Source organism: Chelonoidis abingdonii, chromosome 6 (assembly GCF_003597395.2).
Source record: "Chelonoidis abingdonii isolate Lonesome George chromosome 6, CheloAbing_2.0, whole genome shotgun sequence".
Taxonomy (NCBI): Eukaryota; Metazoa; Chordata; order Testudines; family Testudinidae; genus Chelonoidis; species Chelonoidis abingdonii.
In genome coordinates, this window is record NC_133774.1 from 25,597,791 (window position 1) to 25,613,028 (window position 15,238).

Below are 15,238 nucleotides of genomic sequence, written 5' to 3' on the forward strand. Positions count from 1 at the left end.
CAACCTCCCAGGCCTCTGGTAGAGGACCTGAGGTTGAGGAAAACACATACCACCCATAGGGCTGAGAGGGGAATTTTTTTTTTTAATTAACAAAAAAAGATAATTTTTCTCAGAAATTGTGAATTGCTTTAAATGATTTTAAAATTGTACCTTCAGTGGGGCTTCCCATTTACAAGTAAAGGGCCCAGTCCAGTAGAACATGAATACTTCCAAGCTGGACAGAGCCCTAAAGCATTTTTTAAACCACAAAAAGCTCTTGCTGTGAGTTATGGAGCTGCCCTGGCAGTGCTTGAAGTGGTGTGTTGAGAGACTTGCCAGGAGTCGCAGACCTTCCCCCCGCCCCAACAATAGAAAAAGTTAAGAATTGAGCCTGGTTGCTGAGGAGCACGCTTCAGGCATTGTCTTACCAAAGCTGCTGCTCCCAGATTATGGAAGACATCTCCCCACCCCATCCTCCCCCCAAACACACACTTTTTTCTCAGATCTCTTTAAGCACCAAGCTCAGGGGAGGAAAGCTCTTGTATTTGAGTTCCCAGCCTGCTGAGTTACACAGGTGCCTATTCTTCCTTCTCCCCAGTCAGGCAGTGGGAGTTGGGGCTAGAATTAGTCCCATGTAGGAATACTAGTGGGGCCAATGGATTTAGTAAATCATTTAAACAATAAAACACTTATGTCAAGTCTACACTAAAAAATTAGATCGGCCCAGCTACTTCAATGAGGGGTGTGAAAAATCCACACTCCTGAGTGACATAGTTAAGCCAATCTACTTCCAGTGTAGATAGCACTAGGTTGACAGAAGAATTCTTCTGTGAATAGTATCACTATGGGTGGTCCACTTCAGATGCACATGCGCCTCTTGAGCCCTTGGTCAGATATTTTTCAATTAGCAGTGTCCATTCAGCCTGCACCTGTGCTGCGTACAACCTAATGCTGCACTCCGAAGGCATATACTACTGCACAGGCAAACCACCCTCAGTTCCTTCTGTTCCTCGGCCAGAACTGAGCTCTAGCCTTGTGCATGTGTCAGCGTGTTTTGTAATTGTTGTTTAGTTGAGTGCTTCTAGTTAGTGTTAGTTTATGTAAAATTAGATAATTGAAAGGTTTCCAATTTTTCTCCCCCGTTTCTGGAAACCTTATTGGGCCTGGCTGGGCGTGTTCCAAATGCTGCCTCTCTTGTTAGGAAGTTATTCTGATCGGTGATGGCTGTGTTGCTGTTGCTTGGGGAGTCCCATCTCTCCTAAAAGTGCAATTTTTGCTTGGCTCTAAAATCTAGAGTTCAGAATGAGGGCTGGCTTTAGGGCAATTCCCAGGAATCAGGCCCCACGCCTAAGTGGGCCCTGCAGCGTCCAGAAGAGGGGCCCTGCACCCTCCGCCGATGTGCCGCTGGAAACAGCAGCAACCAGTTGAGCTGCTGCCGAATTGCTGCTGCTGTCTTTGTGGCTTTTCGGCGTCATCTCTTTTGAATCAGGCCTGCATATCCTAAAGCCAGCCCTGCTCAGAATGATCAGGAGACCAAGCTGAAGATGATGGTGATGGTGATGGAGCATTCCCTTCAACTGGCTTCTGAGTCAGGTCAAGAGACCTTCACCCACCTGCCTCCATACATTTGTCTCCTGACAGCCCCAGTGCCCTTTCAGCTTTGGCTAAATTCTTGTCTGAGAAGGGGAAGATCTCAGAGGACTCAGGGAAGGCTTCAAAGAGGAAGAGCTCGGTCCCCCACCACAAGGAGCCAGCTCTGAAGAAGTCCTATTTTCCTGCTAGATCTGTGGTGTCAAAGGCCTGGAATTCTCGACTCTGTACCATGGAGGTGAAAGACTCTTCCTCTGGTACTGATGGAGCAAGGAGATCCTGGAGTACTTAGGAGAATCTGTTACTCCAGGGACTTGTGAGAGTTAGGGACCCACTACTTATGGGTACTGAACGATTCTCAGTACTGAGGGTCCCTGCTCAGGTCTCTGGGTATATACACCCTACGGGTCTCAAACTGCCCATAGATCATGCCTAGCTCAGTTCTGTGGCTTTCACAGCATCACCGAGCCTGCTAGAAAAAGATTCCAGAAGAAGAGAGCTTCCCACCCTCCATTGAGCAGGTACCCAATCAGCATCAAAACAGCAGTTTAGAAGGGTTGGGTTGCTATCTTAGCCAGTCTATTCATCTACTGGTATTTTTTCCTAAACCACATAAACCTCAGTGGCAGACTTCCCTTCCTACGTTAGGTATATGATAAGCATTGGCCTTTTATCTGAATAAGACCAAGCAATTTCGGAAATCACCTAAACTCTTTGTCTCCATCACAGAAAGATCTAAGGGGTTCACAATCTCTTCACAGACACTGTTGAGCTGGATCTCTGTGTGTATTACTGCTTGCTATGATTAAGCTGGTGCTTTGCCTCCTCAAAGGATTTTAGCGCACACTACTAGATCACAAACAACTTCCACAGCATTATTCAAAAACATTTCCAGTGTCAGAGAGCTGCTATATGAGCTTCGGTGCATACCTTTTCTAAACACTGTGCCTTGGTCTGCGCTGTCAGGTCTGATGCGGCACTTGATTCTGCTGTACTGTGTTCAGTCTTATGCTTGATTCCGAAGGTTCCTTCTCCCTGAGGATACATCTCGGGTGTCATCTGAAATGGAGTACCCATAGGGTGCTCCATTACCTGACCTCTTTCCCCTCTGCTTCACACTGTTCTTGTTGGACGTTCAGCTAGAGAAGGAGCTGAGAGTGGTTTGCCTGCCCAGCTCTGTGTGACCTGGGAGTATAACATGAGGTAGCATAGAGCACATCCACAGGCCAAATGGACACTGCTAACAGAAAACCTTCTACCAATGGCTCAAAAGACGCATGCGCACCTGAAGTGCAGCACCCATAGGGACATATTTAGAAGAACCACAATTACTGCACAAGCTGAGTTACCTTTTCTTCTGTTGACCTAACTACTGCCTCTTGGGGAGGAGGATTAACTACAGTGATGGGAAACCCCTCGCACCGCTGTAGTGAGCATCTGTGCTGAAACACTACAGTGGTGGAGTACCAGTTTAAGTGTAGACATAGCCCTGGTTAGAAATGAAGGCTTATGGCCTCCTGCCCGAGTTCTGTAGGAGCCTCTCATCTCCAACTGCTTCCTTTCCTCTACTGCCTAACCACAAGAGCTGGGCTGGAAATGGTTTCCCCTTTCACACTGGGATGAACCAGAGACCTTTAAAAGTGGTGTTTTTAATGAGAGAGTGAGAGGCTGACACACCCTTCTACCCAAGAATAGCCAATAGCCTGGTGGTCAGGAAGCTTGCCTGGGATGTGGAAGTCCCTGGTCTGATTGCAGCAGAGTATGGATTTGCCCTGACCTCAGGCTACTGGCTATTGTGGGGTTGGTGTCTCCTCTCTCTCGCCCCCTGATAAGTTTAGGAAAGGGATGGTATAATGTTAGGGTTGTATGGACCACTGCTCTCAGCCTAGTTTCTAAAACAGAACTTCAGCTTTACCTGGTATATGGTTCTTGGGCCACAGCATTCTGTGACCACAGAAGAGGGGCTTGTCTTTGGCTGAATATGTAATTTGCCAGAGCACCAGAGGACAGGACCCTTTTCAACCTCATCTGCACTACGAAATCTACTCATTGCTGACAAAGGGTTTTGGGCAATGTTGGGGTGCAGTTGTACTGTTACTGAAAACAGTGGTTTAGCTTCTTTGCAGAAAAACAGCTACTGTATCAGAAACTGCAACTGACTGTGATTTTGTCCTGTCTGTGCAGCTAAACTATTTTGAGCACTGACATCAGCTACACTAGGTACTTTCCTGGTGTAGATAAAACTATAGCATCTTAGTGGACCATACGTTGCAAAGGGACTTATTTTGGTTGGCCTGATTGTAAAATACTGCTTGGTATACTGCAGGGGTCTCAAACTCAAATGACCACGAGAGCCACATGAGGACTAGTACATTGGCCCGAGGGCCGCATTATTGACACCGCTCCCTGCCTGTTTGCCCTGCCCCCCGCGCCACTCCAGGAAGCGGCTGGAACTTGGGGGACCAGGTGAGTGTGTGTTGCTGTTCCTCCAGGCACCGCCCCCAGTATCTCCCATTAGCCGGGAACAGGGAACCGTGACCAATGGGAGCTGCTGGGGGCAGTGCCTGAAGCAACATCAACACAAACCCCAGTGCGTCTCCCCCAGGTTCTGTCCCCTTCCCGGAGCAGCGTGGGGGCAGGGCAGGCAGGCAGGGAGCCTGCCCTGCCCCTGGTGCGTGCCGGGTTGGAGCCGCTCTAGGTAAACGCTGGGGAGAGGGAAGGGGGGCTGCAAGGAGCTCATGGACCGCAGAAACTAACCTCGGGCCGCGTATTTGAGACTCCTGGTATAATGCATGCCTGCAGATGAACAAGGTAGTTTTCTGATATAAGTAAAGATGCCATTTTATCATAGCTGTAGATATCCATGTGCTCTAAAATGAGATGTGGTGATTTTTTTAAGTGAATTTGCATGCACATTCCTTGACTTGTCATCTTACTATTTTTAGGAAACAAAGAAACAGCACCAGGAGATTGTATCAGTTTACAGGATGCATCTTCTCTATGCTGTGCAGGTATGATTGCATATTTCTCAGTCATGTATGGTATGTTGTGTTTTAATGTAAGAGATCCCTTCTGCAAATCTATAATGAAAATAGCTGCTTATCTTTTGGTTACCCTAGACAAAAAGTCTGAATATTTAACAGAAATTTAAAGCAACATCCTCTTGGAAAAGATTGGGAGTTGGGGGGTTAGCATACTTTTAAAACTATTTATGTAAAATTTTTGAACGAGTAAAAAGGTGCTAGAATTAAACTTACTTTTTTATCTTTCTGTCTAGGGTCAAATGGATGAAGATGTCCAGAAAGTGCTTAAACAGATTTTAACAATGTGCAAAAGCCAATCACAAAAAAAGTGAAACAAACTGTTTGTACTGAATCCTGTTGTGTTGCCATGGTGTTTAGCTAGGCTCACCTTAACACAAGATTTTAAATTGCCTACCTGCTGCTTTTTTTAGTGAGCTGGATTTCTCTCTGCCAATCTTCCTGTTCGATCTATGTACTATGACCTAACGCATCTGCACATCTTCTCCTTTCCCACAAAGTTTTCAGAGTACTGTTTTCATATACAAAATGTAAGTATTTTTCAGAGCTGTTGTTACTTTGGCCACCCCAGATGTAAAGTGTGGTCCACAGTGTTGTGTTGTGCTTCACAGCTTCCTTCTTCAATATGGAGATGTTTTCAGGGAGGGCTACAGGTCCTAGCATGCAACACTCCATCTTGACACAAATAGTCACACCTCCTGAGTAAAGGTGAAGTTCTCCATTCTGAGTCCTGCTCCTAGATATTGAAAAGGAGATGGAGCGATCTAGTCTGCTCAGTGTTTTTGCCCTTAGGCTCCTAGCATCTTGCCAGATGTGATCTTTCGTTGGGCAAAGTTCATTCACCCATGTAGTAATGAACAAAAGCAGATATTTGTGCGGAATTTTGCTTAGTAAGCCAGAACAGCAAGCAACTAAATTTACCTGTAATTTGTTTTATGTTTAACAAGATTAACGTGGATTACGAGTTACCATGCCCATTGTACACTGAGTACGTAAAATCCATGCTGTACATCTTTATATTTAATTGCATTGTCTCAGTATTGGACTCAATAGTTTATAACATAAACAAAACTCATTTAGAATGTAAAACCATAAATCAGATGAACCTCAGAAGTTCTGTACAAAATAACTCTTTTAGGTAGGTCAAGCTGTCTATGCAAATATTCACACTACTGTTGGCCATGGAGCTCAGGAAAAAAAACCCATATACTTCAAGGGAAACAAGGGATTCTAGTGAATGCAGGATGTTTACAGTGAGCGTCAATGCCTCACAGTTCCTAACCTCACTTTTGTAAAGATCTGCTCTTCAATATATTTTTATTGGCCCTCCAATGAAATTTTTTTGTAACCAGATCATTTTGCTACATGATGTTTGCATTAAACTATATTAACAAATATTTTAGGTAACCGTGGTTAAGGCTCTGTTTTTACCCAAAGTATTCAGCTAGACTAGAGTAAAGCATAGTGAAGTATTGTCAGCTCAGAAACTGTATAAAATAATAGATCTGTCAGCATATCCAAGAGCATTGAAGTGTAAATGACAATTCATCCTGCTATTTCATCAAATGCAGGAATACATAATACATTTGTGCTGTCATCTAACAATAATTTCTACGAGTTTCTTGGGCAGGAGAAGGCATCATTGAAGCCTTTGTCTGTTTTTAAAAATTAAAAGTAGAATTGGAAATGCTTCATGTGGTAAAATGACAATGTATAATAGAGAACTATGGAAGAATATTTCTAAGAACGCAGTGCATTTAAGGGTTAAAACCATTCTACCTTGCAGTTTCAGTTACTACATTGGTTTTATTTCTGTTGATGGAGATTTCCAGAGCTACGTAATCTATGAAGTTTATAGACTCCTAATTTGACAGAATCTACAGTGCCTCAGGTTTAGGTTTATTGGACACATAGTGCACTTACATCAGATAATTCCTAACAATGAGAGAGCTCAAATAGATTAAAAACTTTGCATCAGTTAGACTTTTCTGTTACTTTTCTTAGGTTGTTTAACTAATGCCTGTTAATTTTGGACAGTATTTTATAGTTAGACAATTTGGAAAATACTCCAAAGAAATGTGAAAGGACGTCTTTTCTGCAGCACTTAAAAATTTCAAGCATGCAAATGCTGCAAAGTTTAAAACTTGATGAACCATTTTGAAGTTTGCTGTTCAGATTTAGTCTTCTACCTTGTTTTGTTATGCATATTTATTACAATTATCTTTGTGAAATATTGAAAATTATATACTATAGCATAGCATTTGTTCTTGTATGTAATTTACAAAATGTTTCCTTATGCAGCAAATAAACTATTTCCATTTTTTCATCTTTGCTCTTTTTGTGCATTCAGCTAGAGGTTGTTTGTACTAGGGGAGATAATGCTATAGTAAAGGTTTCAGTTATGTTAAACAATATAATATTATGGTTGTATAGTTGTCAAAATGTAAGTAGTTAAGCTTCCACTAGCTGTTTAATAAGGGTAAAGCTGTTTCTCAAATGGACATCCCCCTAGAAAAATGAATTAAAGAAAAGAAGGTAAGCCAATCAGTCAAGACACATTTATTTTCACATATCGAAATGCAGCCATCCAGTGCCTACTGTATGCAATCAGTAGAACTACTGTGACCCAATCTAACAAATTAATAGCATCCCAGATTCCTCAAAACTAGAGCGCTCCCATCACCTCATCACAGCATGTGCTCGCACGCATGCGCACACTGAGCCTGGTGGTCTGTGTCCAACTACATCTGTCCTTTTCAACACGAGCCACTCCCTCAGTGAATTTCAGTTTCAAGACCCACTCTTGAATCACTGATAACATTGAAGATGTAACTGAAGAAGGCTAGTTCTAAAGTGTGGTTCTACCTTGGAAGAGTGAATATGTAGAAATGTCACCTACTCAGGTTGCATTTGGCCAACAAGCTGCAGGTTGGGCTCCCAGGGACTACTACTGCACTTTGAAAATAGAGAAACCTTTGAGAAATCCTATAAAGTACCCCAGAATTGAATTTCATCTGAAATGAGAGTTGGCTAGTTACATGTTGCAACATATTTGTCTTTGATTACAGCTCATTCATCATACTTGTGAGTGCAAGCTGGTTTGCTATGTGGTAGTCACAAGAAATAAAACTAAATAGTTTGTCCTTCATCCTTCAGTTCCTTCCACTTTTGTAGTCTGCTTGGATCATTCATATTCCCTTTGGAAATAAGTAACATGATGCTGCTATAATCTTACAAATGTGTAGCAATTAATCTTTATTTCTAAGCAAATGATTGTATTGTCATCTTCTGTCTCTAGTATTTATTTAGCTATCTACATTAGTATTTGAGTTTTAGACTACCTCAGTTACTCAACCAGTGGTACCTTAAAGTGCAGTTCTGCTCCATAGTGACTAAAAGTTGCACCAATTTACTCAACAGATTAAAAATCTTTATCTGTTCGCTTCAGTGAATGAAAACAAGTTTTTACTCCCATTAACCCTTTGGTATAACAAGAATGGATGAGGGACCTGGATTTTATTCTTGCTAATGCATCAACAGAATTAATAATTCTGTCTTCCATTACGCTTCAGCAACCCCACATTGGGGGCAGGGAGTTACACAAGTGCAACTGAGGGTAACATTTATCCTGCAGATTTCTTACTGTTGGAAGGGGTGCACAAGCCAGCCCAGAAGAACCCAGCTTAACTTTCAGATCCCAGGGTGCATTTGTAAAGTGGGTAGCGTGAAAATCACCTTTTTCTTGTTAACTGAGGCAGTAGACCTACATTTTTACCGTGCTATGTGTTTGTTCATCTCAGCACAGGACTTTGAGACCTTCACAGGGATAAATTGATTCTTTCATTTATAATCAGTTTAATAATCCCTTTAGCTCTGTATTCCATAGTAATAAATTGCAGCAGAGATGGATTCAAAGTAGGGTTGTCAAGCGATTAAAAAGATTAATTGCGCAATTAATTTGGGCTGTTAATAATAGAATACCATTTAAATATTTTTGATGTTTTTTACATTGGCAAATATACTGATTTCAATTACAACACACAATACAAGGTGTACAGTGTTCCTTTTATATTTATTTTTATTGCAAATATTTACACTGTAAAAACAAAAGAAATAGTATCTTTCAATTCACCTAATACAAGTACTGTCGTTCAATCTGTTTATAATGAAAGTTGAACTTACAAATGTAGAATTATATGGCGGGGGGAGGAAGCGATCACAAATAAAACAATGTAAGACTTTAGAGCCTACAGGTCCACTCAGTCCAACTTCTTGTTCAGCCAGTCATTCAGACAAGTTTGTTTACATTTGCAGGAGATAAAGCTGCCTCCTGCTTGTTTACAATGTCACTAGGTGTTTGCATGGCTCTGTTAAAGCCAGCGTCGCAAGATATTTACTTGCCAGATGTGCTAAAGATTCATATGTCCCTTCATGCTTCAACCACTATTCCAGAGGACATGTTTCCATGCTAATAAGGGGTTCTGCTTGATAATGATCCAAAGCAGTGTGGATCAAAGCATGTTCATTTTCATCATCTGAGTCAGATGCCACCAGCAAAAGGTTGATTTTCTTTTTTGGTCGTTCGAGTTCTCATCCTGCTTATTTTGGAAGGCACTTCAAATTCTTAAACCTTGGGTCGAGTGCTGTAGCTGTCTTTAAAAATCTCACATTGGTACCTTGTTTGTGTTTTGTGAAGTCTGCAGTGAAAGTGTTCTTAAAACGAACTACATGTGCTGGGTCAACAACGGAGACTGCTATAACATGAAATACATGTCAGAACATGGGTAAAATAGAGCAGGAGACATACAATTATCCCCCAATGAGTTCAGTCACAAATTTAGTTAATGCACTATATTTTAATGAGCGCCATCAGCATGGAAGCACGTCCTCTGGCATGGTGACCGAAGCATGAAGGAGCATACAAATGTTTACCGTATCTGGCACATAAATACCTTGCAATGCCAGCTACAAAAGTGCCATGTGAACATCTGTTCTCACTTTCAGGTGGCATTGTAAATAAGAAGCAGGCTGCATTATCTCCTGTAAATGTAAACAAACTTGTTTGTTTTAGCTGAACAAGAAGTAGGAAGGAGTGGACTTGTAGGCTCTAAAGTTTTACACATTGTTTTGTTTTTGAGTGCAGTTACGTAACAAAAAAATCTATATTTGTAAATTGCACTTTCATGATAAAGAGATTGCACTACAGTACTTGCATAAGGTAAACTGAAATACTATTTTACAGTGCAAATATTTGTAATAAAAAATAATAGTGAGCACTGTACACTTTGTATTCTGTGTTGTAAGTGAAATCAATATATTTGAAAATTTAGAAGAACATCCAAAAAATGTTGTCAATTTCAATTGGTATTCTTTTGTTTAGCGGTGCGATTAAAACCTGCGATTAATTGCGATTTCAAAAATTTATTGTGATTAATTTTTTTTAGTTAATCGCGTGAGTTAACAGCGATTAATCGACAGCCCTAATTCGGAGCATCCATTAAGTAGTTTCTACTTGCCTAAGGAAGAATGTTGCAGCTCCAGAAATTATGCTCCAAACAGGCATCACTAGCTCTTGCTGCTAGTAGGGAAACACCACACATTGTTTGAAAGCTAAATATCTAGTGAGTTTTAAAATATATATATATATATATATATATATATAGCATGGAATATGGCAACCTGAGAGCATGGTACTCTTGGTCTTCAATGATTGTATCCCAGCCCTGGGAAAGTGTGGATCTTTGTTCCATCTACTGCCTGGTCTGCCTAAGAGGTTTATGCCTCTATACTGCTTCCAGCTCATGGACTTGGTTCTTTAGTTCAAGTGGCTCTGGCTTTTAGTTCTGAAGGTGCCAACTTCAGACCATGCTGTTGGCTCCAGCTGGGTCAGTTATATCATGGCCAAGCTGATCACTCCTGTTGCATTTTAGAGTGACACATCTGTCATTGCTTCCAAGGGTTTTGCTGTCCTGACATGCTCGTTATTTAATTAGCTCATTACAGGTACATCCACAATCAAGTTGTTTTGTACATTATCCACACACACAAAAAAGCCTCTCTTGAACTCATGTCTATTTAGACTAATGCTACTAGCCCTACTCATACATTCTCCAACAGTCTAAAATGCCCAGACATGCAGTTGGTAATGGGGCCTCCTACCAGCAGCTGGAGACAGGAAACAGACAACTTTGTGACAGCATCCCCCTACAGGGAGCTAAGCCAGTTCAGTTTTTCCTCTGTCCCAGTGGGCTGCATGACTCAAGCTCTGTTTGTTCTTTCACAAATATTTTATTTAATCCTTTCTGAGGACATAGTAGGGCAGGAACCCTAGACTGAGTTTGTCCAAGCTTTGGGCTGGATGTGGCAGCTTTAGGTAATTGCACTGAGGTAAAGAAGATGAGTATACTTGTCCTGAACACCTTCCAGATTTACTTGGGTGCGAGAACAGTAGGAATTGTGGCTGCAATCCAGCTCCATGCATTCCTAACACTGTCCTCGGTCTTTCTGCAGGGTCTCAGGTGTTTAAGGGGGCTCTGGAGCCAGTGCCTTTACTTTGTGTCCACTATGGGCACAGCAAGCAGAGGGATGACAGGTCTTGACAAGTAAAATAGCCCCTAGAGGATTCACAAATCCATGTTTTATTTGATGGTTATATCTGTTTTGTGTTTACATTTTCTACCCTTATTTCTGCAGGAAGAAATAATGTATTTTACTTGGATGCTAAAGGTTTGGTTAGTAATGTTTTTTCAGCCCATTTCAGAGATGCTCTTGCTGACTTATGTTTCTTGCAACTATCAGTGTCTTTAAAGCCTCCCCAGATTACCACATCTGGGGATTCTGACGCTTGTGCTAGAGCACTGTGTGTCTATGTTTTCATGCTGCATTTTGTAGGCCATCTGCAGCAGCTGCAATTTGTGATTTTCTGTTTGTATTCTGTGTACCTAACCCATTAGCTTTCCCTTACCTCATTCAGTGTTGCTGCATATGTGCTGCTGTTAGGACACATGGCGCTGATTCTAATCACACCAGCACCAGTAGCTCCAGTGAACTGGGATGAGACTATCTGAAGGATGTTAGAACATGAGACCAATGGTCCATCTAGCTCAATATCCTGTCTGTCACGGTGTCCAGTCCCAGAAGTTTCAGAGGGACTGAACAGAACAGAATAATTTTGAGTGATCCATCCCTACCATCCAGTCATAGCTTCTGGCAGTTTGAGATCTAGGGATGCTGGTGCATGGGGCTGTGTCCCTGACCATCTTGGTTTATAACCACTGATGAACGTATCCTCCATGAACTTAACTAATTCTTCTTCTTCGAGTGATTGCTCATATCCATTCCAGTTAGTTAGGTGTGCACGTTCGTCGGAGAAACTTTTACCCTAGCAACACTCAGCGGGTCGGCTGGGCGCCCCCATGGCACCGGATATATACCCCAGCCGACCCGGCCACCCTTCAGTTCCTTCTTACTGCCCGTTTCGGTCGTTGGAGCAGTGGAGTGCGGCTTAGCTGACCTCCACCTTCCTTAGCTACTCGCAGTTTTTCTCGTAATTGTTGTATACATAGTTGTTGTTCTTGTAGTTATATATAGATAGATTTAGTTGTAAGCTCCTTTCAGACCTCATCACGCAGGACCACGGCAAGCTTAGCCACCCAGACCTGCAGGCCCTTCACCTCATGGCGTGGCTCCTGCGTGGCTAAACACAGCGGAGTTACGCTGTTCTGCTTCGGTACAGCATATTCTCCTCAGTAGCAGAAAGCCTTCCACTTGATCCACGTACCTGGCCAAGTGAAAAATGCTTCTCTTGCTGGTGTACAACGCAGGACGTTATTCCCTCTGAGGTCTCAATCCCCACCGTTCTGGAATACCTCTGGTCTCTTAAACAACAGGGCCTGGCGATATCCTCCCTGAAGGTGCACTTAGCGGCTATCTCCACTTTCCATCCTAGAGAAGGGGGCCGCTCCGTGTTTTCCCACCCCCTTGTGACTAGATTCATTAAGGGCCTGGAGCGCCTCTACCCCTCAGTACGTTGCTCTGCCCCTACCTGGGACCTCAATTTAGTCCTGAACAGACTGATGCATCTGCCATTTGAGCCACTGGCGACTTGCTCGCTCCTGTACCTGTCGTGGAAGACAGTCTTCCTAGTGGCCATTACATCGGCCAGAAGGGTCTCCAAACTTCGAGCGCTTACGGTGGACCCGCCGTATACTGTCTTTCACAAGGACAAGGTACAGTTGCGACCTCATCCGGGATTCCTCCCTAAGGTAGTGTTGGCCTTCCATACCAATCAGGACATCTTCCTCCTGGTCTTCTTTCTGAAGCCTCACTCATCTCGGAGAGAGCAGCAGTTACACTCCTTAGATGTCCGTAGGGCGCTTGCCTTTTATATCGAGCGGACAAAGCCCTTCCGGAAATCCCCCCAGCTATTTGTAGCAGTCGCTGAACGGAAGAAAGGTCTACCAGTCTCCTCCCAGAGGATCTCCATTTGGGTAATGGCATGCATACGCACATGCTATGACCTGGCTCATGTCCCTTTGGGCCATCTCACTGCACATTCTACCAGAGCCCAGGCTTCATCAACCGCCTTCCTGGCCCACGTGCCTATCCAGGAGATATGCCGCGCAGCGACCTGGTCATCGGTCCACACCTTTGCTTCGCACTATGCTCTGGTCCAACAGTCTAGAGATGATGCAGCCTTTGGCTTAGCGGTTCTGCACGCTGCCACATCTCACTCCGACCCCTCCGCCTAGGTAAGGCTTGGGAATCACCTAACTGGAATGGATATGAGCAATCACTCGAAGAAGAAAAGATGGTTACTCACCTTTGTAACTGTTGTTCTTCGAGATGTGTTGCTCATATCCATTCCAAACCCACCCTCCTTCCCCACTGTCGGAGTAGCCGGCAAGAAGGAACTGAAGGGTGGCCGGGTCGGCTGGGGTATTTATGCGGCGCCGTGGTGGCGCCACTCCAGGGGGCGCCCAGCCGACCCGCCGAGTGTTGCTAGGGTAAAAGTTTCTCCGACGAATGTGCACGCAGCGCGCGCACACTTAACTAACTGGAATGGATATGAGCAACACATCTCGAAGAACAACAGTTACAAAGGTGAGTAACCGTCTTTTTTTTTTTTGAACGTTGTTATACTTTTCGCCTTCACAACATCCCCTGGCAACAAATTCCACAGGTTGGCTGTGTGAAGAATTACTTCCTTACGTTTGTTTTAAACCTACTGCCTATTAATTTAATCAGATTATCCCCAATTCCTATGTTATGTTAAGGGATAAATAAAACTTCCCTGTTCACTTTCTCCACACCATTCATGATTTTATAGACCTCTGTTATATCTTCCACATAGTCATCTCTTTTCTAAGATGAGCAGTCCTGTTCTTTTTTTAATCTCTCCTCATATGGAAGCTGCTCTAATAATTTTTGCTACCCCTCTCTGCACCTCTTCAAATTCTAATATCTGTTTTGAGGGCGGATGACCAGAACTGTTTGCAATATACAAGGTGTGGATGTACCATGGATTAGTATAGTGACATATTTACTGTCTTCTTATTTACTTCTTTCCAAATGGTTAACTTTGTTTAGCTTTTTCTGACTGCTGCTGCACATTGAGCAGGTGTTTTCAGAGAGCTATCCGCAATGATTCCGACATCTTTCTTGAGTGGTAAAGGCTAATTTAGACCCCATCATTTTATATATATAGTTGGGATTATGTTTTCCAATGTGCATTACTTTGTACTTCTCACTGTTGAATTTCATCTGCCATTTTGTCACCAAATCATCCAGTTTAGTGAGATCCCTTTGTAACTCTTCACAGTCAGCTTTGGACTTAACTGTCATGAGTAATTTTGTATCATCTGCAAATTTTGCCACTTCAGTGTTCACCCCCTTTTCCAGAGCATTTATGAAAATGTTCAACAGCACCTGTCCCAATACAGATCCTTTCTTCACTGTGAAAACTGATTATTTATTCCTACACTGTTTCCTATCTTTCAACCAGTTACTGATCCATGACGGGGACATTCCCTCTTATCTACTGAGTACTTAGTTTACTTAACAACCTGAATGAGGAACCTTGTAAAAGTCTTTCAGAAAGTCCAAGCACATTGTGTCAACTGGATCACGCTTGTCCACGTGCTTGTTGCCCCCCTCAAAGAATTCTAGTAGATTGGTGATGCATGATTTCCTTTTACTAAAGCTATGTTTACTCTTCTCCCAACATATTGTATTTGCCTTTGTGTCTGATGATGTTCTTCTTTACTATAGTGTCAACCAATTTGCCTGGTATTGAAGTAATTGCCAGGATTGCCTCTGGAACCTTTTTAAAAAATAGCTGTTGTATTAGCTACCCTCTAGTCATCTGGTGTGGAGGCTGATTTAAGTGATAGGTTACATCCCACAAGTTAGTAGTTCTGCAATTTCATATTTGAGTTCCTTCAGACTCTTGGGTGAATGCCACCTATTCCTGATCCCTTATTACTGTTTAATTTATCAATTTCTTCTAAAACCTCTTCTACTGACACCTCAATCTGGGACAGTTCCTCAGATTTGTCACCTAAAAAGAATGGCTTAGGTGTGGGAATCTCCTTCACATCCTCTGCAGTGAAGACTACTGCAAAGAATTC

General features: G+C 42.7%; 1 protein-coding gene across 5 annotated transcripts in view; it reads left to right on the forward strand.

Moving 5' to 3' along the window:
* RAI14 (retinoic acid induced 14) overlaps nucleotides 1–6,936 on the forward strand; it is a 156,293-nt gene extending 149,357 nt beyond the window's left edge. For 4 of the 5 annotated variants that reach the window (XM_075066895.1, XM_075066896.1, XM_075066897.1 and 1 more), the window contains 2 exons: nucleotides 4,515–4,580; nucleotides 4,847–5,022. In XM_075066895.1, coding sequence (XP_074922996.1) covers nucleotides 4,515–4,580; nucleotides 4,847–4,924 — 144 coding nt within the window. In that variant the 3' untranslated portion in view covers nucleotides 4,925–5,022. Of the gene's footprint in view, nucleotides 1–4,514; nucleotides 4,581–4,846 lie in introns of all 5 variants that reach the window. The other variant, XM_075066893.1, reaches the window with a different exon arrangement.
* The last annotated feature ends 8,302 nt before the right edge of the window (nucleotides 6,937–15,238 follow it).